General features: G+C 40.9%; 2 protein-coding genes across 2 annotated transcripts in view; both read right to left on the bottom strand.

The window, feature by feature from the left end:
- The window catches only part of LOC102377274 (aldehyde oxidase-like), a 73,031-nt gene extending 66,994 nt beyond the window's left edge, over positions 1–6,037 (bottom strand). The window contains exons 1-4 of the mRNA XM_014522792.1: positions 5,978–6,037; positions 5,148–5,223; positions 4,154–4,247; positions 3,541–3,649 (exon numbers count right to left, since the gene is read on the bottom strand). Coding sequence (XP_014378278.1) covers positions 3,541–3,649; positions 4,154–4,247; positions 5,148–5,223; positions 5,978–6,037 — 339 coding nt within the window. The remainder of the gene's footprint in view (positions 1–3,540; positions 3,650–4,153; positions 4,248–5,147; positions 5,224–5,977) is intronic.
- A 4,141-nt stretch (positions 6,038–10,178) lies between these two features.
- The window catches only part of SGO2 (shugoshin 2), a 25,475-nt gene continuing 8,316 nt past the window's right edge, over positions 10,179–27,337 (bottom strand). The window contains exons 5-8 of the mRNA XM_025211264.1: positions 26,332–26,570; positions 22,463–24,457; positions 21,013–21,160; positions 10,179–10,323 (exon numbers count right to left, since the gene is read on the bottom strand). Coding sequence (XP_025067049.1) covers positions 10,218–10,323; positions 21,013–21,160; positions 22,463–24,457; positions 26,332–26,570 — 2,488 coding nt within the window. The 3' untranslated portion in view covers positions 10,179–10,217. The remainder of the gene's footprint in view (positions 10,324–21,012; positions 21,161–22,462; positions 24,458–26,331; positions 26,571–27,337) is intronic.

Below are 27,337 nucleotides of genomic sequence, written 5' to 3'. Positions count from 1 at the left end.
CTCTTTCCTGCTTATGCAGGGGGTCAGACTCAATGATCTATTGAGGTCCCTTCTGACCCTAACACCTATGAATCTATGACACATCCAAATGAGCAGGCATGTGAGGTTTTCCAGTGCCGCAGACTCATCTTAAATAAGGATTTGTTTAAGATGCAAGGATTTGTCTGTGGTTCCACAAACCACGCACACCGCACATACAGGTGTTCACTGCACTGCTAATTTGCAGCACGGTGGGGTTTTTTTGACACAGGGAGATCCCAGTGTGGAGTAGGTTTTTTTAAGGTAAAAAAAAACCCGCTCCAGAAAAAACTTGGGGGAGCACACATGGTGGCTGTAAGCACCACTCAAAGCTGGAGCTTGGCTGGCCAAAGCCACACTCCAGCTGCCAGTCAGCTCTATGCACCCAGATCACTGCTGCTGGAGCCCCAGGAGTCCACCAGGACTCCAGGTAAGGCTGCTGAGGCCAGCCTAGGTGCTGACTGCAGCCTCCCCTGCCCCACCCAGGGCAACTTGCCACACACTAGAGTTGTCCTCAGGGACAACTCACAGCAGCACAAATATAAGCCACTGCTACTTGTCCCCAATGAATGTATGTTCCCCGCTCATGAGGACATACCCATAGAGACTTTATATTTATTAATAACTGTATAAGGAAGTTCTGCCATCAGAGTTTGGAGTTCCTCATTCTTCTAGGTGAAGTGACTGGTAAGAGAAAGTATCTTCCTGAAGAGATATGGTAGGGCATATGTAGCAAGAGATTTGAAAGAGGCATCCCAGTGGTGTAATGAGAGTGGGGCAACCGGGACAGGTGCCTTGGGTGCCGAAACTGAGGGGACGGAAGAGCAGGAAAAATGGCTGCTGCCATAGCTGCACAATCCCATCAATACTTACAACCAGAAGTTGTCACTGCCTCATGTGTGGTAGCTGCTCTAGGTACCTTGCCATGTTGTTATGCCTCTTGAGGTGTCCATAATTTTAATCAAAAGAACATTTAAGCCTGATAAAGGAGCAGGCTAACTAGAAGATAAATCCTGGACATGTCTTTAAAAAATCTTTTAGCTTTGGGTGAGAGATGATCAAAGATCCTTGGGTTGGTGGATGTATAGCTAATATATCAGCCAAATATATTTTTAATGCATTGAAGGATAAACTCTATTGTTAGAGATGCAAGGATTTCTGGGGTGATATTTTTTATTGGAAAAAAATATATATTTGGGATAAATCTTAGATAAGTCTTCAGGCACAAGGTACCTTTCCTCAGGTTTGGGAAAGAAGCAGCTATGGCTTGTGCATAGCTCCATATATAAATAAATGCTATTTAAAAGAAAGAATGAAGGAGACCTGTCCCATATGAGCAGAGGCATTATCAGCAGTAACTAAGGGAAAAGAGAAATGCAGAAGAAAGGATAACCTGATAAGTGGAAGAGCAAGACCATTCAAGAGGAAAGAGTATATCTATCAAGGAAGTGCTTCTTCTACTGTACTCAGCACTGGTGAGACCACAGCTGGAGTACTGTGTCCAGTTCTGGGTGCCACACTTCAACAAGGACGTGGAAAAACTTGAGACAGTCCAGAGAAGAGCTACCCGTATGATCAGAGACTTGCAAGGCAGACCATATGAGGAGAGGCTGAGGGACTTGGGCCTCTCCAGCCTAAAAAAGAGAAGGCTAAAAGGGGACTTAGTAGTAGCTTACCACTACATCAGGGGAAGATATCAAGAGCTCGGTGAACAACTGTTCACCAGGGCACCTTTGAGAAAAACCAGGAGTAATGGCCACAAACTCCTGGAAGACCGCTTCAGGCTCAACTCTACGAAAAAATTCTTCACAGTCAGGGTGTTCAGACTGTGGAATAAACTCCCCTCAGAGGTGGTGCAATCACCTACTGTGGAAATCTTCAGGAGGAGACTGGACGGTCACCTTGCTGGGGTCACCTGACCCCAGTTATCTTTGGTCCCTTCCAGCCCCTAACAATCTATGAATCATCTGGGGAGAGCAGAGATTAACAGAGATCACAGATAGACTTCAGTGAGCCATAAAATCAATGTCTGTTTTAGTCCCTGGTTTTTAGTGTTTGGTAAGGTTATGAATTGTTTAGAATATAATACATTCTCCAAAACCTGTTGGTCCTTCTCTAAAGGAATGTGACACTTTTTGAGGCAAAATAAACATTCTGTTTGCTCAGCATTTACTGGCATGATGGCATTTCAATATGGACAATGTCTAAAGCCCCAGAATTTATAGTAAGATATTCTTAACTAATAACAGGTAATAAAACAACATAAAACGTTCAAATTGGGAAGAAGCTAGTGGACCTTAACACTGTGCTAATTTAACTAATTGCTGATAACCATGACAACTATTGTATTTACAGACTATTTACAAAAAATAAAAGCAAATGTTCAGAGAAGTAAAGTGCTCTGTAACCAGCTATATGTAATAACAGTGAAGTAGAATGTGGCTGGATGCTCCACCCTTTATACTCTTGACTAAACACATGAAAATACAAAAAACATATGCTCTGTTCCAATGAGCACTGCTGACTACAAAGTTCCACCCACAATGGACTATGTATTTGGACTGCCACTCAAGGAAGAGAGCAGATGTTCAAATAAGAGTTAAAAATTAAATTCAAATACATTTACTGATGTCCATTTCTGCTCACATGAGGCATTCTATCCAGTAGCACCTGGATACTTTGTAAAGTTAGGCTCCTAACACCCTTACAAAGATGAGGGTTTATGAATTACCTGCTGGTACACAAAGCCTCTGCAAACAGATGCAAAGGATTCTTTGGGGTGCTCCAGCAGTTTTCTGAAGCATTTATTTCAGACGGCATTGCTTTTCCAATCAGTTGTATGACACTGCCAATGAGGTCCAGGTAACTGGAGAAGCAGCACCCATTGAAAAAAAGCTGCCATAAAGCAATGAATGACTCGCCCTTAATTCTGCAACCCACTGCAAATTACCAGTATATGAATGATCTGGATTTGACTGTCCTTGGTTCCCTAATTCTTGTCCTAAGTCATTTTAATTAATTTTTTGTTTTGGACATAACTGCTCATATTTCAGTAAAAACTTACTACTTTCAGTTGTATGTGAGATCACCCATTCTTAAAATTCTTAATAGAACACAAATGTTTTTATTTCAATATGCAATGCTTTGACCATGGAAACTTTAGCACAACCTTGAAAGTGCTGTGCCAATATCGTAGAATTCCAAACACTTATAACTTCATTATTTTAAACCAGGTCTCTTCAAACAAGTCAAATACATTTATCTTCTTGGAGGACTAAGCTTGTAAAAAGTTTGTTCTTTTTTTTTAAAGAAGAAATTGAATTACATGTTAAATTCTCATACTATTGTCTGAAGTACTTTTCTGCTGCAAGGAAAACTCGTAAACTTCATGTATAGTGAGCACTGAGGATCCTTACTGTTAGTGCAAAAAGTTACCACTTTATTCCAAAGTGCAGATAGCCCTGCAAATGTGCAGTGTACAGAGCATGAATGAAAACAATAGATATCTAAACATCCCCTCACCTGAACTGGATGAATCCTGCTTTTCGTACTTCCAATGCCTTCCACCGTTGTGATGGCAGCCCCATATAGTGAGCATATGGGAATCAAGCAAGCATTGGCAGAATAATGTCTTTGGGATGTAAAGAAGAATAAAGGACATTAATGTATTACCACCCTAATCTGTTAGGTAATGCCATGACAAAGTGTTATACAGTTGGGAAAAAGAACTGTTGCTACGAGCAGGTACTGGGAGGTGGGAGGAAAATATTTGAACTGTGAAGTTGAAATATCATTACCCTCAGTTATTTATTTATTGGACAACCATAAAAATCTTCCTGCATTCACAAAAAGATTTCAAACTATTCATCGCATAAGGCAAATTCCTACTTTTTGAAAGGATGCAATTTTGCTGTCATTGCTGCAAAAAACTGTATTTCCAAAAGGAGGCATCCTTAATTAACTTCGATATATAAACATGACAGCATTTGTATCTGAACAAAAAGAGATGATAGCACCTTGATGGACTATCATACATTTTCTATTTTGCAGATAGAGGCAACAAGACTAAAAGATGATTTGCCAAAGGTTATAGTCAACAGAAGCAGGTCTGTGTCTACTAAAAGATAAAGGATACTGTATCTTCTTGGAAACTGGTTCATATCTTGATAACATCACAGTACAGGCTCCACAACCACCTACTCCACAGCCATACTTAGTTCCTGTGAGACGGACTGCAGAAGCCTAAGTCAAGGAAAAATATCATCAATTTTTCAGGTAGGACTTTCACATGATCTTGCTTGAATGTGTAAGAAGGGAAAGAAGTCTCCTTAAGAGATGCAGTAAATTAAAGATCTAATTATTTAGACTATTTAAATGAATCCTCGTAGTTTCATAGTTAGTAAGGTTGGAAGGGACCTGAGCAGATCATCAAGTCCGACCCTCTGCCACAGGCAGGAAAGAATGCTGGGGTCAAACGACACCGGCTAGGTGATTATCTAGCCTCCTTTTGAAGACCTCCAGGGTAGGAGAGAGCACCACTTCCCTTGGAAGTTGGTTCCAGATCCCAGCCACCCTGACTGTGAAGTAGTGCTTCCTGATGCCTAGCCTGAATCTACTCTCAGTCATTATTCCCGTTATTATCTCTATGGCCATTATTCCTTGTTACTCCCAGTAGTGCTTGGGTGAACAGGGACTCTCCCCATGCCTGCTGGTCCCCTTTGGCAAGTTTATAGATGGCCACCAGATGCCTTCTCTTGTGGAGGTTGAACAGGTTCTGGTCCCGTAGCCTCTCCTTGTAGGGCCTGCCCTGCTGCCGCCTGATCATGAGAGTGGCCCTCCTTTGGACCCTCTCCATGCTGTCCACATCCCTCCTGAAGTGCGAGGGATTATTAAATTTAAATCTTTACTCATGCCTTATCCAATGCTATTGCTATGCAATTTCATAGTGAGAAAACATTTGAATTCAGTAAGTCTTATTATCTCTCAGCACAATTTCCCATTTAAAGCAAAAAGCATCTTGAAAAAGGTGAAATATGGGCCTAGCCCTAACACCAAGTGTTTAGGTTTTAAAATATAAATATAATGCTATATTCATTTTTATATAAAATAAATTTACATAAAAACAGATTAAACACTTAAAAGGATATGTTTTTTTCTCAGATAAAACAACAGCGAAATTTCTGGGTCAGCATTCTTCTCTATTATCTACAGTGGAGAGTAAAATAAGATGGAAAATATCAATATTGATTACTTTATTTCATGTATTTAGTATCTAATGAATTAGGCTGTCACCTGCAAAACCTTAGGCCTCTTTGAACAAATTTTTCTCTAAGGTATCATCCTGCCCTGCCTTCTGCTGGACTTCAGTCTAACACAGCTAATTACCTCTATCTCCTTGCTACATAAGGTCACAAACAGCATATCTGGTGCCATTATATACATTTAGAAATACATACCTTCCCTCAAGAAAAAGAAACAAAGCTTTTTATTATTTATTCCTCAAAGTTTGTATCTGTTTACTTATTTTCATTTAGGGGACCTATTTCCTAAAATATAGCACTGTTTCACAACTCATTCCTTTAGAAGTTTGCTAAAAGAACCTTTTAACATACTCTATGCATCTCTAGTGTAGATGCCAATAAAAGCTCAGCTGAGAATACCCTGCATCTTTTCCCCATTGAGTCTAAAATGGGCGTAATCATTTTCACTATCCCTAAAGCTAACTTCTGCACAGGATTGTTGCACAAAGGTAGAATATAACAAATGTAACCTCTTACGTAGATTCTTTTGCAGAATAATATTGTTTACAAGGTAGAGATCCAGATGGACATGCCTTAAGCTTGTAATCAGCAAAATATTAAACACCCATGATGACAGGGTTAGTCTCAATGAAAGAGCTGACCTCATCCTGGAGCATTTTTGTTCTATTTAACATAAAAAAGTGGTATCAGTAACTTACCTTCCTTCCATTCACAAAGAAAATGAGCTCACTTAATTCTGTGGGTGATGGAAGAGACATTACATAAAAGAAAGTCTCTTTCGTTTTAATAGAATCAAAGGCACAAAAGTTATTATGGAGCTTTGGAAACAATATTCTTACTCTGTCTCCAAATATAAACTGGTAAGAAAAACAATCAGGGACAAATACATAAAGGAGAAGAAAGGGGCTGGGCTAGTTAGAAGCCAGTAAAAAACTCCCCACAAAAAACAAGGCAATGAGAGATTATAATCAATTCATGCAGTCACGCTTTGCATAGTATTCCTAGGAAGTGAAATGGAAAAAAAAAGAAAAAAGTCAAAATTGGTAACTACCTTTCCCTTAGGTACTCTGAATCAGAAAGGTTTTAGTTAGATTCTAACACTGAACCATGATAACTGAATTATATAGCAAGCATATTTTAATAGACAAAATGTAGTATGTATTTTTAAAACACCAATGCACAGATCTGTCCTCAAAATTAAAAAAATTAACTTTTAGGACACTAAACCTTTATAATATAATCACAAAGGATTTCATAGGATGATTTGGATAGGGATGACCCTGCCTCAAGCAGGGGGTTGGTCTAGATGATGTCTCAAGGTTTCTTCTAGCTCTACTTCTCTATGATTCTTTATAATTAAATCTGGAAATTGTTTTCATTTTTAATCCAGGCTTAATGGCTGCTTTCCTCAATTTGTTTTCATTTTTAATCCAGGCTTAATGGCTGGTTTCCTCAACAATTTTATTTAAAAATGTAAAATAATTGTAAATAGGCATTCTTTCAAAAGGCACAGGCATGAATCAAACAGATCACCTATGAAGAGAAGGAATGAGTCAAAACTGTCAAGAAATGTATATGTAGGCTAAAATCAGGGAGAGACTCTTTTAGCTTTTTATTATAAAAACATGAAAAATGAAAGATATGACAGAAAATAAAGCATGGTTTTCTACTCAGATGCCTTGGGGCAGTGGCATAAAAGAAAAGCCAAACCCTCCCCTTTCACCCTAAAAGAAATACAAAACCCACAAAGAAAAAGCCAAAAAACTGAGATGCTATTTGTCTTTAGTTCTCACTTACATTTTTGTCTTATGATGCTCCAGAAATAACTGTATTGATACTAGTTACAACAAAAGTGTTATAAAATGTGAATGTTTTTTAAGAGTATATGATATATTCTTCTTTTAATATGTGCATAGGAAGATAAGTGTGGCATGACCAGATCTAACACACCTGGATGTGCCAGACTGAACCTGCAGACTGACCCACCACACCTACCTCGAGCTGGAACTGGTCCAGGGACTGGTCCCTCACACAGGATCCAGCCCGTGGACCAGGCCCAGACCAATCATCTGGCCTGCGGGACCAGAGGATTTGAGCACCACTGGATTATACAAACACTTGTCTAGGGTGGTTTAGGTGAGGGTGATACTACCTTATGCAAGGGGTTGAACTAAGATAACCTCCTGAGGTCACTTACAGACCTACTTTTATATGATTCTAACTACCTTCAGCCCCCAAATTAGGCTGACCTCCTAGATTTCTCAGTAGATTAAATAGATCCTTTTCTTAAGCTCCATATTTTTATGGACACTCTGGCTTTATTTCTTCAAGAATACATGATCATTGAAGCAAACAGTGACACAGACCTTGCAAACATTCTAAAAACCAATCACTCTTTCCTTTCCTAGTATTGGAAATCTATAGATCTAGATAAAAATAACACCTGTATGAATTTTCCTGCCTCAGTTCCCTCACAAAGTTTGAATGTGCTCTGGACTTAGGTTGGAATCCTCTAAGAAGTTCTAGATCCCTTCTGTTGCACAGGGCTTTGCTTCTAAATACTAAAATGTCTCTTGCTCTATGCAGCTAGATCTTCCCTGGCTGATCCTACAATTAAACAGTCTCTCTTCTTTGAAAACATGGCCTACATTTCCTTTCTTGTATTGAAGCTTTGTATCTCTGTAAGACCTTTTGAGTTCCCTCTAAGTTTCTGAGGCTCTTTTGTGAGTAAAAGCATTAACATCTGATTTTCTTGTTCTGCTTCTGGGAAACCTCTAATTCTCCAAGCCTCCTTCCTTGGTCTGGATTCCCCAGCCTGTGCAATCTCATCATCCTAAAGTGCTACCACCTGAATGGGAGTCAGCAAAGTTTAACAACCAGCCATTGCCCCTGATCTTGGAGATATATTACGCAAATGGCTTTCTCCAGGAGGCATTCAAAGATATAGAAATTTCATACCATCAACATTGATTAGTTGTAAATAATCTTTCAATATGATTACATATACTTTAGGCAAATGAGTGGAGGTTTGAAAGAGGTGGAGCTCTCCTCATTCAAGGTTAAAGCCAAAGGCCACATCCAGATGTGCAGGGATGTGAGCTTGCAGTGGAACAAATAGCAGTGGCCCAAATATGTGCTACTACTTTGTGCCACAACAGATGACCCTCAACGTGCACTTTGGTGAGGGACAAATTGTTCCACTTCAGGCAAACTGCTCTTCCCCCACTCCTCCCAGCTCCTGGCGTGCTGGAGCCAGGGCACAAGTGAAATAGTAGAGATGCTCTGGCTGGTAGCCAGAAAAACTGGCTGTTTTTCTTGGTAGGGTTTTTTTTTGTTTGTTTGGGTTTTTTTTTTACTACTGCAAAATCCCGGTAACAAACTTTGCCCCTGAGATGCAAATTTGCAGCACAGGACACATTTTGACATTCCAGGTGTGCAGTCTGTGGTGCCGCAAAGAGGTTTGCAGTGCCACAAACCACATGTGCCTGCATGTCTTGATGCGGCCAAAGGAGCCAATCCTACAAAGTGCTGTGCATTTCAACTTCTGATGTAGCTCTCTGCAGTTGTGGCTGCTTTATGTCCTGTAGGATGTGTCCATGTTTAGAGGATCAGACCTTAAGTAATCATATTATATTCACAATGAAGGAAAGAATAATTTCTATTAAATTATCAAACCTGCCAATTTTGATAACAGCTAAACATTCTGTATATTCCTTCCAATTTTGCCAAAGTTTTCATTTTTTTTAAATATGAAAAAGTCAACATCTTCCAATATAACAATTTTTTAAACAAAACATTATAATTTTTCAATTCAAATAACTTTTAATTATTCAAAGTTTGAATAGGGTTGTTGGTTGTAGCCGTCTTGTTCTAAAGACATAGCCAGACATGGTTCTTTGGGTAAATGTAGTATCTTTTATGAGACCAACTAAATAGTTGGAAAAACTGTTCTTTGCAAGCTTCTGGGCACAAACACCCTTCTTCAGGCATATAGGCATATTGAGAGCCTGCCTGAAGAAGTGTTTGTGTCTGAAAGCTTGTAAAGAACGATATTTCCAACTATTTAGTTGGTCTAATAAAACGGGGTTTGTCAATTGCGGGTACACGTGGGCAGGTGGGGATGAGAAGTCCCTAGGGGGTATGCATGGGCAGGCAGGGATGGAGCAGTGCTCCATCCCACACTGCCACACAGGCAGACCCCCCCATCTGACCAGATGCAGAGGAAGCTCACATGTGGCAGCTACCACTGCTCCCCATATGGCCATGCACTACCCCTCCCTACCCCGTGTCCGGCTGTTGGGGATACACTGCTTGGGGGGTACACTGATCCAAAAAGGTTGAAAACCCCTGTAATAAAAGATACCACATTTACCTAAGAACCTTGTCTGGTAAAAGTTTGAATATCACTTGCAATAAAAAATACACCCAAACATTGTTTTGGTCTATGATTTAGGAATTAGCTATTATCTTATAAAAATATAACTGTGTTATCTTAATCAGATTCAAATTTATCACAATTTGTGATGCCTGTGTTATTTCCAACTGGAATGGAAGACAAATAAATCCACTTAGTGTACAAATACAACAATGTAATGGTGAGTCTCCCAAGAGAGACTGACTTATTTTTATTCTCATGAAAGTTTACAATTCATTTAAAGTTAAAAATCCTATACATTCCTAAAGCAGATTAAAGATATTGATCAAAAATTCATAACATACATAGTACTAAAAGTCTGCTTGGCTTAGTCAGTAAGGTATTCTGCTTAGGTAAGCAGTATAAGCCCAAAACTATGTTCACAGAAAATTGTGTTTTGGATGGCTATTGTTTCACCTGACTAGACTTAGTCAAAGAAAGAACAGTATGAAAAACTTTTGCACTTCAAAAAAAATGGACACTGTACAAAACATTTTAAAAGTATGTTCTCTTCTTGCTTGCTTTCAGCTTAGTCTTGGTTTACTTTTGAAACTCCTTTTATTTTTTACTCTGAAGACAGGGGAATTCAGAAACTCCGAATCTGTAAACTGATCTCCACGCCTCAGTTTGCTGCAGAACAGAAAGTATTAAACATCAATGGCATTTATATAACAGCTGTCTAAATCAATGGCCTCCAACCTTCACTGGTCCATGGGCAACAATACTAAACAAATAATGTGCTACCGGCAACAGCATACCATACTCTTTCTTTCCACCCCTGGCTAATGGATAAATGTACACTTGGAGCAACTCCAAAAAGGGAATATAGCACTTGTCATGCTTCATGTGAAATGGAAGTTCACCTCTTCATGGTGTCCTGTGCTCCTAACTTAAGAAACATTAACAAAGTGCTGCTGGTTTGCTTCACGCTTTTTATATTTTTCTCCTTCCAAGTCTTATGGGAACAGGAAACAACCCCCTTAAATTAAAAAAATTGCTGCTGTAATTCTTACACTGGGTCAACACCTTTTTGCGTTAGTCTTAGTAACACGCTTAGCTTGTGAATATGCTATCTACTAATATATATGAAGTTCTAATTTTCCCTCAACTTGATGCTTATATTCCCCTTGTCTTAATGGTAGAAAATTATCAGAATGTTAAGTTAGAAAAAATAATGAAAACAATTTAGACCATTTTTCTGAGCTAATACCTCATTTTACTGGGCAGGGATGAACAGGAGATGAAACTGTTCTACTGAGTCCAAACACCTTTACTTTCTTAGTAAAAGTTTTCAGATTAAAAATACTCTTTTTAACATAATTAATTCTCAAAGAGTTTGTAAATTTGAGTCCTCATTAAAGAGGCTATTTGTATTTTTTTCTTAACAATCTTGGGAATGGTGACTCTTGTCCTTGTGAGTTTGGTTAAGTACATTTTTTTAAGCATAGCCAGAAAACTAATTTTCTCCAATTGATATGTGTAATTCTATATATATATATATAAAGGGCTTAGTCTGTCTGTGTGTTTGTCTGTCCATAATGCTTTTGGCCAACCGAGCATGCGCCACCAAGAGGATAGGTGGCAATTGGCTGTGTGGGCCCATGCTACGCAGGCCCAAGTTTGAACCACTGCTGGGGAAGTTTGTGGCAGCGACGAACATGCCCTGGCTGCCCAAGCAGCAGGGCTTCCCCACACCTTCCTGCCTGAGGGTGAAGGGGGGATTGTGGTGGCAGTGCCCCACCATTGCCCATCCCCAACACCCCCCAGAACAGCCAGCAGGGAGGGGGAGGCAGCAGGCAGGGAGGGAGAGGAGGGAGAGGAGTGGGGTGGGGGGGTCACAGTGGAAGCTGTCTTTGTGGTCAGGTGGTGGGGAGGGATGGAGGGAGGGGAGCAGGAAGGAGGCCTGACAACAGCTGGCAGGGAGGGGGAGGCAGTGGGGAGGGAGGGAGGTTGTGCAGGCTCAAGTGGGCACGGGGCAGGGGGAAGTCACAGTGGTGGCTGTTGTCAGGGCCAGGCAGCAAGGAAGGAAGGAAGGAAGGGAGGGAATCAGGGAGGGGAGGGGAGGGGGGTGTCATGGTGGTGGTGCCCTGCTGTGTCCAGCCCTGACAACAGCCAGCAGGGAGGGGGAGGCGGTGGGGAAGAAGGTAGAGGAGCAGAGAAGGGAGTCAGTGGAAGAGCCACTGAGAGGTGGAGGCAGGCAGGGGGAGGCAGCCCCTATGCCAGAGGCTGGAGGAGGCAGTGGCAGAGGGAGTCTTTACATGGCTGGCCCCGAAGGGTGAGCACGGGGCAAGGGGGGGCATATAAACACTCCCTGAAATCCATCATTCTGGATGGGCAATTAGCTAGTGTGTGTACACACACACACACACACACACACACACACACACACACACACATTACATTTAGATGATTTTTTGTATCAGTAGCCAGTTGTTGCAAGGGCACTAGATTCTATTTAATACAAAAAAATCACATAATTTACATATTGATGCTATCAGGGCATAATTAAATTAGAAGAATTGGATTTGGATACAAAACTGTTGCAAATATATATCAAAAAAGCTTATGCCATAATAAGCATTAAAGCAATAAAGGAAACTTTACAACATTGAAAGGAAACATAAGTTAGAGAGAAGAAACCAAAATGTTCTAAAATGTGAAGCATTTTTCAACCACAAAATTCACTACGTGTCAATCATGGAGACTTCAGAATGCTTACAAAAAGGATTTTTCAAGGGACATTCTTAATTTTTTGTGGCTGTACAATAAGATTTCTGTTTATCAAATGAGCAGCTACTTTGTGGGAGTTGCTTATGATAGTTGTTATTACAGCACCTCACTACTAAATGGTGAGAAGAAGATAAAAATAAGTTTATCTTGAGCAAATGGCTGTTCCGGGGATGAAAGCATATAGATGGCAAATGTACCTGTGTAACTTACACTAAGGTAGTTCTACCCCTGTTTTTACCAGGAGTAATTCAATAAAAGAAATACACTATTGTAGAGGTTTACATCATATGCCTGCTTCTTGTTTGCTCTGGTGTAAAGGCAGGTTTCACTAGTATGAGAGTGTTGCCTACCTGCACCCTTTTTTTGGATCTGTCAGTATTATAGACCAGTAGCTGGCAACCTCTCTATGTTGTGGGATAAAATGACCCAGTCCAGATGAGAGGCAGGGAGCCAGGTGGGAACTAGGACCTAGACACTACTACCATTTCTGGAGAAAGTCCCCACCACAGCTGCTTCTCCCTGTAGAGGCACAGAGAAAGTGACCATCTGCAAAGCCCACCCCCGCCTCTCCCCCCTGCCTAGCAAATACTGCTGAAGCCCCAGGTATGTGACCAAATTGAAAGGCTCTAGGTAGGTTGCTGACCCCTGCTACACACCACTCTTTGAACTACACTAAATGAGAGTATTCTTTTAAAGTCAGGACTTTTCTAAAGGCAAGTATCTTACCAAAATTATTTTTCCAATATAAGATCATATTTATACCAATTTGCATCTTATACAAGAAGATATAACATACTTTTAAGACCATCTTGTAGTTTTTTTTACTTTCAGACAAAATATTCCTTCTATTTATGATCTGATATTACATTTTACCACAAAATTAAAGAATTCCATCAAATATACTAAATACAGCAGTTTTAATAACTAACCTTTTATACATCTTTCAAAACACACTATGAAAAGAACATAACATGAAATGTTGAACTACAGTAGAGATTGTGAACTGCATTACAAGTTTCACAGTTTTAGATAATTATCTTCCTTTGAGACTCTGGATCCTGTCACATGGACAGGAAGCATAATATATGAAAAAATGCAAGTTTCTCTTAACTGAAAAAAGCAAAATTGTTGGTAATACCTAGTATCATAAGAATACTAATAATTTCATAACAATCCTTACATTACTGAGGTTTTCTTCATGAGTTTGTGTGATATACAACACCCCCAAGTTTCACAGTTTTAGATAATTATCTTCCTTTGAGACTCTGGATCCTGTCACATGGACAGGAAGCATAATATATGAAAAAATGCAAGTTTCTCTTAACTGAAAAAAGCAAAATTGTTGGTAATACCTAGTATCATAAGAATACTAATAATTTCATAACAATCCTTACATTACTGAGGTTTTCTTCATGAGTTTGTGTGATATCCCCCCCCCCCCCCCCCCAAAAAAAAACACACAACAAACTGGAAATATTGGCATGCATTATAAGCAACAAAATACAGTAATGTCAGTATCTGATATTCAGCTCTTGCCAGGCAAAAACCAAAAGCACATGATATGTGGGGAGCTCCCCAGCCGCTGCTACTCAGTTGCTTACTATGAAAAGAACTTTTATTCCTCATTCTGCCTTTCAAAAATAAGACACATCTCTTAGTTTAAGGGATGTTGTGTGTGAAATAATATGGTAGTTAATTAATTTGGTAGTTATATGGTATGGTAGTTAATTAATTTAGATGATAATGTTGGGAGTTCTTTTTATATATGTGTGTATATATCTGAATGAATGTGTGAAGCATATTAAGAGAAAGCTAAGGAAATAAATGATTTGCAGTAAGTTATGAAAATGGTGAGACCTATGACCATTCTTTTCTCTTATGACAATGAACTCAATATTCTAGGTCAGTGGTTCTCAAACTTTTTAGGTTCAAGGCACCCCTTGTTAGACTAAGGCACTTCTCAGAAAATACCAGATCTTAGTTTTCACTCATTTTTCAGTAATATAAAAATAATACAGCAGGTCTTGAGTTGCAATGAACTCAGAAAGACCACAAAGTCAGAATGATTTTAACATTATGAATTTGTCTTTTAAAATTCTAGGCTTATCTTGTGAATAATGTTTGCACGCCTAACAGGGCTAATATTGTGTGGCACTCTGGGGCACCCTTGAAAGGGTTTTAAGACATTCCAGGGTACTACAGCACTTTGGTTGAGAATCACTGGTCTAGGTCTCAGATCTATGAAATTACTTTTCCCAAGTTCACAAGCTAGTTTTTTGGTTCAATAGTTTTCTTTCTCCGGAGTATTTCACATAGAAGATACAGTCTTGGGAAGAAAAACCCGCAGCATCCTTATAGGCTCGGCAGTGCTATGTTGGCTAGCACTATGGAAGAAAGAGACTTGGGGGTCATCATTGACCACAAGATGAACATGAGCCTGCAGTGCGATGCTGCGGCTAGTAAAGCGACCAAAATGCTGGCTTGCATCCATAGATGTTTCTCAAGCAAATCCCAGGACGTCATTCTCCCCTTGTACTCGGCCTTAGTGAGGCCGCAGCTGGAGTACTGTGCCCAGTTTTGGGCTCCACAATTCAAAAAGGATGTGGAGAAGCTTGAGAGAGTCCAGAGAAGAGCCACGCGCATGATCAGAGGTCAGGGAAGCAGACCCTACGATGACAGGCTGAGAGCCCTGGGGCTCTTTAGCCTGAAAAAGCGCAGGCTCAGGGGTGATCTGATGGCCACCTATAAGTTTATCAGGGGTGACCACCAGTATCTGGGGGAACGTTTGTTCACCAGAGCGCCCCTAGGGATGACGACTAGGTCGAATGGTCATAAACTACTACAAGACCTTTTCAGGCTGGACATAAGGAAGAATTTCTTTACTGTCCAAGCCCCCAAGGTCTGGAACAGCCTGCCACCGGAGGTGGTTCAAGCGCCTACATTGAACACCTTCAAGAGCAAACTGGATGCTTATCTTGCTGGGATCCTATGCCCCCAGCTGACTTCCTGCCCTTTGGGCAGGGGGCTGGACTCGATGATCTTCCGAGGTCCCTTCCAGCTCTAATGTCTATGAAATCTATGAAATCTATGAAAGTCTGTAGAAAGAGATAAAATTTCTCAATTCCTATTTACTATGGCTGGCAGTTAATCACATTTAATCACATGATTAACACAAAACACGTGTTAATTTTTTGTAATGAGTGTTAATCACACACATGTTTTGACCATGGGTAGGCAAAATATGGCCTCCCCCATGCCCTCTCCGGACTTGGCCCAGCAGAGAGGACCAGAGTGGATTAGATCTGGACCAGTCAGAATCCACGCACACAGCCGCAACCTGGCCCACCTTGTGCCTGCTCTGGATCACCTGCCCATGCTGAGCAGTGGCAGCAGCACCTGCAGCCAGGCAGAAGCTGCTGCTTGGTGTGGGGGAAAACTGGCCCCTTCCCCTTGCTGCTGCTGGGTTCTTCTTGCTGCAGGTGCCTGGAGTCAATGTCTGGGCTGCCTGTGGCTCCTCTTTGCCACCGTCACTGCCACCTCCAGGCCACCCAGCGGGGCAGCAGTGGCAGTGCAGAGGAGCTGAAGGGCAGCCTAGGTGTGGGCTCCAGGTGGCTGCAGCAAGAAAGGTCCAGCAGTAGTGAGGGGGAGGGGCCACTTTTCCCTTGCACTGAGCAGCAGCTTCTGCCTGGCTGCTGCCGCTGCTGTTCAGCATGGGTGGATGAATCTGGAGCAGGCATGAGGTGGGCCAGGGTTGGGGCTGTCTGCACAGGTTCCAGCTGGTCTGCTGCAGCTGGCATGATTCCAGAGTAGGTGCGGGGTGGGCTGGGGTGGGGCTGGAGCTGTATGCTGTTGGTGGGGGGTAGCGAGGAGCTGGAGGGTGCATGGGCTCCAGACTGTGGGGTGAGGGGGAGGAGGGTGCTGACTATTGTTTAACTGTACAATCAAAATTGTGATTAATTGCGACTATTTATTTTTTAAAGTTGCAATTAATTGTGATTAATTTTTAATTGTTTGTCAGCCCTAATATTTACCTTAGTGACAAAGGCATGTCCTCCCAGCACCCATTAGCAATGGATGCAACCAGCTTCAGTAGGATGTAGCTATTATTTTTCAATTTTTGTAAGCCAAGGAATGAACTTTTGTGTGTCCTAACTTCTACAGATCCCTTAGATTTCACCAGCTAGTTAATGTTACATCCTTTTGTATAAAAGTTAGAGCAAGGGTACTTCATCACAGTGGATATTTCTGAAACTGACACACAGTGTTTTCTGAATGACCATCAGAAAGACAGTGTCCAATTCTATCATGTTTAGTAAATACATAGATACATTTTTCTTATTCCTATATATACCATTCATTTCAAAAGAGGAGTTATGATTTGGCCTACAAATACAAGGCTTACTGCATTTATTTTATTGGTAAATCCACTGGGGCTTCAGCAACATAACAGCAGACAGGGCAGGAAGCAGAAGGCAGAGCAGGAGATCAGGCAGGGAGCACAGAGTATGGAGCAGAAAGCATAGCAGACCAGGCAGAGAAAAGGGATCAGAGTGGCATTTGAGAGGGGTGCGGGGCTAATTTGTGGTGTGCCTGCCAAAAAGGTTGGCCCCCACTGTTTTTTGCAGGTATTTATATACAGAACCATTGGCGACATGTAGGGGGTGCACACGCACCCCAAACTTGGCGGTGCACCCCTTGCAAAAAGCGTCACTGATGCTGCCAGTGGCACCTGTGGGCTGCTCACCAACACCCCCCACCCCCCTTGCCACCAATACCACTGGCGGTGTCAGCAGGCGGTCTCTGATCACCACTGGCTGCTGACGCCAGAGGCATCTGCGGGTGGTCGCTGACTGCTGGTTGGCACTCACCACCCCCTCCCTGCTGCTGGCATCACAGCAGCCACTTGTGGGAGCTCTCTGCTCATTTCCGCCGCCGACATCACTGCCTGTGGGAGCTCGCTGTGCCCCCCAGCCTCCAGGGGCGTGCGGCATTCATGTTCAGAACTATTTACAGTAAAACACTAACAGCCTTACTACTACCCTTACAAACATCTGCGGTCTAACCTAGGTCTGTTCAGTCACACTAGAAAGTTCCTGGTGCCTCACTTAAACTGCCCTCTTGGGATTACTCCCTGGATAAGTTATGTTTCCAGAAGGATTTACTCCATGTCACATAGTCAGCCATGACTCTGGAAAAATCTTTGTTTTTCTACACTCTGGCTTCCAAAAATAAGGTGAATTTCTTATGGGGGGCAGGGGTGGCAAATGAGAAAATACAGTAATGGGAGGATATTAGCAGATGTAGTATTAAACAATTAGCAAGCTGAGTAAGTATGAAGGGGCTTGTTCTGGAATTTTTTAAAGCAAAAAATTTGAAATTTGGAATGGTAGGAATGGTTAAATGGCACAATAGTCCACCATACTACATAGAGAAGTAGGGATTGAAGGGACCTCCAGAGGTTATCTAGTGCAACTCTCTGCCTGAGGCAGGATCATCCCTACCTAAACCATTATATACAACTCCAGTAACCTCTTACCAAAACTGAGTACAACCCTGACACAAGACATACCCTAATCTGCCACAAGTAAAACAGGGAGACCATAGCAGCCAATGTCCTGCTGCTATAAAGGCTGTTAATATGCTGAAGAGATCCCAGGAAGAGGGCCATACCCCCCACTACAGAGAAAAGCAAAAAACCCCCAGAGTCCTACCAATCTGATCACGGGTTAAAATTCCTTCCTGACCCCAAATATGGCAATCAGTCTGACCTTGACTGAAGTGACAAGAACCTTAAGCCAGGAATACCTGGGTTCAAGCGCCAGCAGAAACATTGGCACACCCCAGTCACAAGCCCCAGGCTTGGCTGCAACCAAAACTCAATGCCTCTGAGGGAGGCTTAAAAAACCCCTGACATATGCAGCATCAGGGGGTGGGGGGGATTGGGAAAGGCCATACTAGCCCCATTCGTCAACCAGCAAAGCCCAGAAGCCTGGGAAATACCCATAAAAAGAATGCCTAGAAAATCCCCTATCAGTGGCTGCCCAACCTCATCTTGATCACCTTCAGTGAGGGAGATTCCACAACTTTCCTGAAAGTCTTTTTCACTGTCTCACCACTTTAACAGTGAAGTGTTTTCTGATACCCAAACTAAACTTACTTGGCTGAACCTTCAAGCCATAGGTCTGCGCCCTGCTCTCTGCAGCAAGGCAGAAAAGGTATTTTCCCTCTTCTTTATGGCAGTCCTTGAAGTCCTATGGAAGTTTATAGCTTCTCTCATTCCTTGGAGTCTCAGAACAGCAGAGACTTCCTATGCCTGAAGAAGGGTGATTGCATCTGAAAGCTTGCTAAGAACTTTTTTCCAGCTACTCAGTTGGTCTAATAAAAGATATCACATCTACTCAAAGAACCTTGCCTGGCAGTCCTTGAAGTATTTGAAGACTGCTATCATGTCACTTCCTAAGCACCTTTTGTGCAAGCTGAACATGTCTACCACCTTCAACCTCTTCTCATATGTAGGGACCTACCTAAATCGTGGCAGAAGTTCACAGCGCAGTGGGACCTTTAATCTTGCTCTTTTCACTGCGTGCCCCTCCACTCCTGCTGTCACTGAGTGGCCAAGAGGCAAAAACTGTGGCATTAATTGCCTCTTGGCTACTCAGCAGCAGCGGTTGGGGGCACTGTGTAGAGAAAAGAGCAAGATTAAAGGTGCCGCTGCACCCTGAGCTTCGTTGCAAATTAGGCAGGTCCCTATTCACATGACTTGCCTTCCAAGCCCTTTATCATTTTTGTTTCCTGATTCTGTACCCTAAGTTCTCTACATTCTTTTAAAAATGAGGAGCCCAATACTGCACACAATATTCTATATGAGGCCTAACCAGTAGGGCTGGGCTAGGCTTCGGCCAGATCCAGAGAAGCTTTGGGGTCCAAAGCAGCATATCAGGGTCGAAGCGCTGGCCTCGTTAGGCTTCTCAAAGCAGTTTGGAGCTTCCAAAGAGCTTCGGAGCCACCTCAGAGATCTGGCCATAAGGTATAATGGGGAAACAATAAAATATCTATAACTTTGTTGTTTTTTGTCTGATTTGGATGAAATTTCCAGGGGTGGCAGACTCTGCAGAGAGGATGAAGCTTACCAAGTTTCAAGAAGATTGATGCAGGGGCTTGGGGGGAACAGCACCCCAAATTCTTGAAAGCAACACTCATGTCTAGGTGTTACAACATAGCGGGTTGAAAACTGCAGGGGTGGTAGCTCTTACTGAGGCTACAAAGTCTGCCAAGTTTCAAGAAGATTGGTGCAGGGGTTTGGGGGCAACTGTACCCCTGTGGTGGCCAGAACCAGAGGGGTTACTATCATAAGCAGTAAATAGATGCTTTTGGAGACATTCAGGCAATTGTCTAAGCAGTTAAGATTAGCTAATACAAAGCCTGTAAGTTTGCAACCTGCAAGTGGAATTTGTCTGTCACAATTTAACCAAAGTGTTGAATCTAATTATTTGCACTGATCATGAGATTGACTAGTCCCCAAAAATAAGCCAAACTACAAGAATAGCTGATTTAACAGGTTTTTTAAAGGTCAAGCCGTAACAAGATCTGACCACTTAATATAATTAGCACATTCCAAGGAATCTAAGAAATAAAAGACCAGGGGTTGGGTTTGGGCAGGTAATGCTAATTTCAAACCTCAAAGTAATGTGGTGTAATTTGCTTATTGGGTGAACCTAAGTTCGGGCGGTAAACTTTCATGATAATTTCTAACACCTTTTAATCCCATAGGGTAACAGCTATAGGACAAGACTGTGAGTGGCTCTAAAGCCAACAGATTAGCGTAGGATAAGACATAAAGGAACATGCATGTCAAATGACCAGTTAGAAGGACGGGACAGAAGGACCATCGCTGTACCAAGCATGGACCCCGGACTCCCAGTGTGAGTGAGGACCGGATCCTGACAAAGGGATCTTCCTGGTGACTCCTCAAACAGCGCTGATTGGGGATGCCTGACTTTGCTGGAACAACTTGGTGCGCACCTGGCATTGAGGGACTGCCTATAAGTTGCCAAACCCAAGTGGGAACTCTTTGTCATTCTGTCCATCTGTTGTTATCATTCACTATTAGCTCTTTATTACTGTACTATCTGTTTGTCGCATTAACCTTTCTGTTAACAGTTGTATGCTAAGCTATAAGTAAATTTGCCTTTAGTTCACTCCCGACTCGCCTCCTCGATCCCGAACCGAGCAGCTTAACGGCTGATACACTCAGAGAGCCTAGCCAGCCTGTGACATACCCCAAATTCTTGAAAGCAAAACTCATGTCACGTCTATGTGTTACAACACAGGGGGGTCAAAACTGCAGGGGTGGTAGCTCTTACTGATGCCACAAAGCCTGCCAAGTTTCAAGGAGATCCGTGCAGGGGTTTGGGGGGAACTGCACCTCAAGCTGTAGACCCTGACACAAGGCTGGGGGTTGGGGGGCAATGCAGGCCTCTGTCCCCCACTCCCCGTCATGCTTGATGGGCAATTTGCTAGTACTTTAGATAAGATACTTTAGATACAGATGCACTATCTAACTTTCTGGGGAAAAATAGTTCTACTAACCTGTTTAATCTAGGTTCTTTGTAGCAAATGTTGGTTTTTCTTCGTCTAGTTGGTGTTTTTGAGTTTTCTTCAAAAATTTTCTGGGTTTCAGGCAAGGAATTATGGGGATATAATTTCATATTTGTCAGATCTTGTAGAGCTTGACTCTCTGTGAATACAGTTGTTTGCATCCTTCATTTCAAATAATTTCTGAATTTCCAAATGATTTTTTAAAATGTTTTTAAAACTAATATTTGTTAATTGGCACAAATACTACTTTGGAATCACATGATCTGATTTACCAAGTATCATTCAGCGTAAGACAGTGATTAGACAAGGAAAGTATTTTTACATCAGTTCTGTAGTTTAACTACTTTGGAATGAATTGAGGATTGCTTTGACTCTTGGTACAACCTACAGACTGCTATAATTTAAATCTGGCTAGCTATGTTCACAAGGAATTTTTGTGGCAGTCTGATATTGCCAGCATTTAACTATGAAACCCATCATGGGCTCAAATCCCTGGGGATTCAGAGGATGGGCAAAGAACCACAATGTGGAATATATCCCTATGCCAAAAGGGCATATAAACATTTATATAGGCATAAAGGAGTTATAGTATGAAGTCCATTTTATTTCTAAGGCTATTAGATAAATGAGTAACATTACAAGGAACTGATATTGTATACCCCTGATTTGTGTATACCCCTAACTTGTTTTGCTTCAGTATGATTAACCCCATTTGTTTAAATTTAAACCCAATTGAAAAGTTTGAACTTTCTTCTGTAAAATATAGAAAAATGGTCTGGTGTCTTTATAGCTGCATGCCAATAAAGTGTCTTTATAGCTGCATGTTAGACAAATTCTGAACAGGATTTTCTTGGCAAAGGCCTCAGAATTAATATTGTAGTTGTATTAGTATTGTATTGTAGTTCTTATAGGAATATAGTTGGTAGGAATTGAGAGAATTAATGGAAAAGACTCTTGGCTCTATCTTCCATTTGCAAGAAGTAGGTGCTAATAGGTCTTCAAATGATTATTTTACCCTTACATAATTGCCAAAGAAATTGCTTAACTTTCCATTTCAACTCTTGAAGTGAAAATCTCTCACTACAATTCTATTACACTCTTTATGGGAATAGTACAAGCACCAACTACAGATGGTTCAGAGACTATAAACCACTTAAAGCAGCCTGAATTACACATGAACCTGGGATATATTATAAACTAATAGGAACATTATCTACCACAAAAAAGAAAAAACAGTATCAGTGATTTCCAATCTTTTTTTTACCACCCCTATTTCATCCACTTTTGATAGTGATGGACAATTCATGACTAAAATCAAGATAAATAACATGACTAATAGTGGGGGGATCTATATTAGCAATATTCAAAGAAATTACCTTTTCTCTATATAACATATTACAGTCTAACCTTTCATTAGTTTTTTCATGGCTCAAATACTTACTATTGCATAGTATTAAGTTCTTTTGACAAGATCTTTCAAAAGGCATTTTGAATTTCCTCCCTCCTTTATTAGTGCACAATGGTCTCTCATTAATTTTTTTGAAGATTTCAGAGGTCTTTAGGAGAGGGAAGTTTACAGAAATTGTATGGTGGTTAACAGCTGGGAGCTCTTTGTGTGAAAGACTCCCTTGATAAGAGCTGCATGAAGCAACTGACATATCCTCAGAACAGGCCACAGGTGAGAATTTTAAAAGTTCTGATTCTTTAGGCATAAAATGCAGTAGTTCTGGTTTAACAATCAACTTGTTCATGAAGGACTCCACCTCTGTTTGGGTCTTTTGGTCATCCAAAACATTCTGTTCCATCTGGTCAATATGCCTCCTGTCATACGCTTCTAGCCTAATCTCAGCATCCTTAGAAATAATTTTGTCTTTGTTCTTAATCTGATTATCTGGGAAAATTAAAATAGAAGGCTTTTTAACACTGCAATCAACCACGTTCTTTAAGGAGGATTTAGCTGATTGTTTGTTCTCAGGTTTACTGGTCTGAATATCTAAATCTCCCTGAACTTGCTGTGTTTTAGTAATTCTATTTCCAAGAACTTCATTGTGTGACATGGTTTCATTTTTTAACCATTGCTTTACAGAAAATGTATATGGTGCAAGATCTTTTGATTTATTAATATTATTTTTCTGGTTACTTTTTGTGAAGAGCCGCTTTGAGCTTCCTGGTGAAATATTAACCTTTTGGCCTATTTCCTGGATAGGTACAGTACAAGTAGAACTGTCCCTGCAACTATCATCTTTGTGATATTCACTCTTTCTGTTACTCTTCTGGTCTTGTTCTGTCTTACAATCAGATTGGCATGCCTTTGCACTGGAACTTTTTGAACAGCTGTCTGACTGCTGTCCAGTTTTTTCTCTATAGTAATTTGTTTTGCTCATTTCAGAAGGGATTTGAAAGTTTTTTCTGTTTATTTTTGGTCTATTATAGTTCCCATTTGTAACTGCTAAGTTCTGCTCTAGAGACATGGTATTGGACACGTGGTTTTCTTTACTTTGTAAACTTTTAGTACTATAATCTTTTGATAGCGCGTTGCTACAGGATAAGATAAAGTCAGGGCATTGGAGCTTGTCAGCCATGTTTTCCAAGCAACCTTCTTTATTTTTTTCTTGTTTTGGTTCATCAGGACATGCTAAATTAACCACATAGGTCTGTCTGACATTTTTATGATTGTTTTGAGAGTTCTGTCCAACATCATGTTTATTGATCCTCAGTAGTTTCCATTTCTTCAAAGCATTCCCTTGAGCCACAGGTTTTATCTGCATTTGAAACATGTCAGCTTCTGGTTCAGCAATATTTGAATTTTTAGCAACTTCAGTATTTTTGTGCCCTTCCTCACTTGGAAAACCAGAAATGCTTCTAGGATTGCTGTTCATTTTCTTTTTATCCTTTTTCCCTGTATTTGAATATCTCACCTTTCTTAAATTTGCTGAAATTTTATCATTTTTTACATTACTATTCCTATTATTTTTGACTTTTGATGCAACTGTGAGGATCTCGCGCAAATCACTAGCTGTCAATTCCATATCAGCATCATAAACAGTTTCCTCAGGCTTTCTCTCGCTAACCAAGTGCATCTTATTTGATTCTGTCTTACCAAATTCTTTGATAGACTGAACTGGGGAAGGAGGAAGTTGAGACAACATATTTAGTTTTGGCTGAACACTTGTAGTAGTAGTCACATTGCCATTATCAGTTATATTATGTGACTCATTATTTAGACTCCCTTCTTTATTACATTCATTTATAGTAGATTTAATATCTGATCTACAAAATAGTGCATGTTTCTTCCACTGAGTCATATTTTCATTTAATGGTAATGGACTATCATTGTGTGGTTTCATAAACTCTTCAAATGGGCCCATAGATGGTATATTACTGACATCAGAGATGAAAACACAGCTACAGTTGAGTTCTGTCCATGGCCGATTTTCTGCAACCAAAAAGCAAATTTAAATTACTTTAAAAAAAGAGAGGAACAATATCATTTGACTATCATGAAATATAGACGCCCATTTTAGAAACATTGCATTTTTTTCTTCAGAATATGCTATATTCAGTATATACTATATACAAACACATACAGAAATAGAAGCTATCAACTGCCTTCCATATCGTTGATCATGAGATGCTGTTGACTAAGGCAGGTTAGACATTTTCCATCAAAACCTCCATTGGAAAATACTTGTGAAACCTGAAAATATTTTAGTAAAACATCACAAATTTGACAAACGTTCATCAAATTGCAAGCAAGGTTTCTGGTGGGTTGTTGGAAAGCACAGGTTTCCAGAGTCTGGGGCAGCCAGCCAGGAAGGCTGTCCTGAAGCCAGAAATCTTATTCTAAATTCTGCAGCCTCAGTACAGTCTACCATGAAGACTATTTTGAAGGAAAGTATGGAATCAGGTGTTTACCCAGTCTAATAAGAGAAAATAGTAGTCCACAGGTAATACCTTCCTTTATATCTTCATCTCTCACTCATTCAACTCAGGGTCTGCTGCTTTGGGACAGTCCAGCAATGCAGAATGCCAGGGACCACCTCCAGTCTCTTTACTGTTGAACTGAGAGCCTAGAAACTTTAGGAGCCCTGGCTATTACTGATTTTCAGTTCCTATCTCCACATCTGTAAACCTGGAAACCCACAGCCACAGCTCTTATGGCTCCCAAATTTGCTGCAATGGCCCATAAGCATGGAAACCCTAGAGGACCCTAAGTGCTCCCAAATCTCTGGTGCAGAGCTGGAAGTTTGGGGAAGAAAATTTCAATTTCAATCATAAAACAAGCTACCAAAGTTATGCCCAACTGGTCTCTCTTTCTCCGGGCTCAGAGGTTGCACAGTTTCCTGTCATTACCCAGCTTATTCAATAGCTCTGAAGGCAGCATTAGCTCTTATAATAAAAGCAAGGAAAGCTGATCTTCCTAAATTGCTAGATCATTATCCAACATTATCCAATAGGAGTATGTGATCAGACAAGCAGATCAAAAGTTAGCTGGCAGTCTGGAGCTGTTCATGAAAAAAAATGAGTTGAATGCTAAAGAGGGAGTTATAAAATACCACCCAGATATCAGGAAGTACAGGAAGAAATATTTAAAAAGATAGGAAAACATAGCAACAGGGAACTGCAGGTCTGTCAATGAAGACTACTTATATTTGAGTCCTGGAACTCAGTTGTTACAGCAATACAAATTACTGGTGTAAACAGACAGGTACTAGCTGCACCAGATGCCAAGCATAGTCTTTCTTAATTGAGACTCTCTCCAATGTAGCATGATCACAGGTGCAGTCAGCACTGCAGGTTGCAGTCACCTTATCATAGGTAGCAGCCTGGCATGTCTGAGTGGGCCTCTCACCTCTAGAAGATGTTTACTCATGTCCAAAGTATCCCAAATCTGTATATTTAATAAAGCCTGGTTTATTTGTTAATGCTTTGGAGTTGCTAGCTTCACAGAGCTGACAGAATGTAAGCAATTTGCAAGAAGGGGGTGGATGTGGTTGAAATAGAGTACTTACTGTAACTCATTTTCTTGAGTTACAGTAAGTTAACGTTAATTTTATTGCATTTAGGTTATTATTCTTACAAGAACTGATCTTTAAATTATTTTAGGACAGGTACAATTTTGGGTGAACATCCTCTTTAAATTAAGTAAAAAATAAATATTAAGGTTTATGAATTTGAAAGAAGCCTGAAATGGCATGAACTGTAATTCTCACTTAGATGTACTGTATTAGATGGCAATTAAATCACTTTTATAGGCCAAATTATAGTAATGTCTAAAAATCAAATTTATTAAACAATAAATTAGCATACCTTTGACACATACATGTGCATCTAAGACTGTTTCCATTTTTTCTATTTCATTTGGTTTTGAATTACTTTTCTCAGAACTCAATAACAATTCAGAACTGATCTTATCTGAGCAGACTTTGTTAGATGCAACAGCAGTGTTTTTACAAAGATCATCAGCTATTTCACATACAGGAGGACTGTTTTTCTGTTTTGCATTATGTGCTGCAACTAAAGGAATCTTCACAGACATTCCTCCAGATCTGAAAATCAGAAATTGTACTATTAATTAGAAATATTATTATGTTATGCATTACCTAAATAGTATACAAGAGCAGAAAACAAACTCAGATAAGAAGTGCTTTTGTTTTGGGCTGTATCTTAGGGAAATATGTATTTTTCTGACATTTCATAGATTTCATAGACATTAGGGCTGGAAGGGACCTCGGAAGATCATCGAGTCCAGCCCCCTGCCCAAAGGGCAGGAAGTCAGCTGGGGTCATAGGATCCCAGCAAGATAAGCATCCAGTTTCATCTTGAAGGTGTACAATGAAGGCGCTTGAACCACCTCCGGTGGCAGGCTGTTCCAGACCTTGGGGGCTCGGACAGTAAAGAAATTCTTCCTTATGTCCAGCCTGAAATTATCTTGAAGTAGTTTGTGACTATTCGATCTCGTCATCCCTTGGGGCGCTCTGGTGAACAAACGTTCCCCCAGATACTGGTGGTCACCCCTGATAAACTTGTAGGTGGCCATCAGATCACCCCTGAGCCTGCGCTTTTTCAGGCTAAAGAGCCCCAGGGCTCTCAGCCTGTCATCGTAGGGTCTGCTTCCCTGACCTCTGATCATGCGCGTGGCTCTTCTCTGGACTCTCTCAAGCTTCTCCACATCCTTTTTGAATTGTGGAGCCCAAAACTGGACACAGTACTCCAGCTGCGGCCTCACTAAGGCCAAGTACAGGGGGACAATGACGTCCCAGGATTTGCTTGAGAAGCATCTATGGATGCAAGCCAGCGTTTTGGTCGCTTTACT

Source organism: Alligator sinensis, unplaced genomic scaffold, assembly GCF_000455745.1.
Source record: "Alligator sinensis unplaced genomic scaffold, ASM45574v1 scaffold258_2, whole genome shotgun sequence".
Lineage (NCBI taxonomy): Eukaryota > Metazoa > Chordata > Crocodylia > Alligatoridae > Alligator > Alligator sinensis.
Note: the sequence above shows the minus strand (reverse complement) of the source record. Positions and strands in the feature narration are given on the sequence as shown.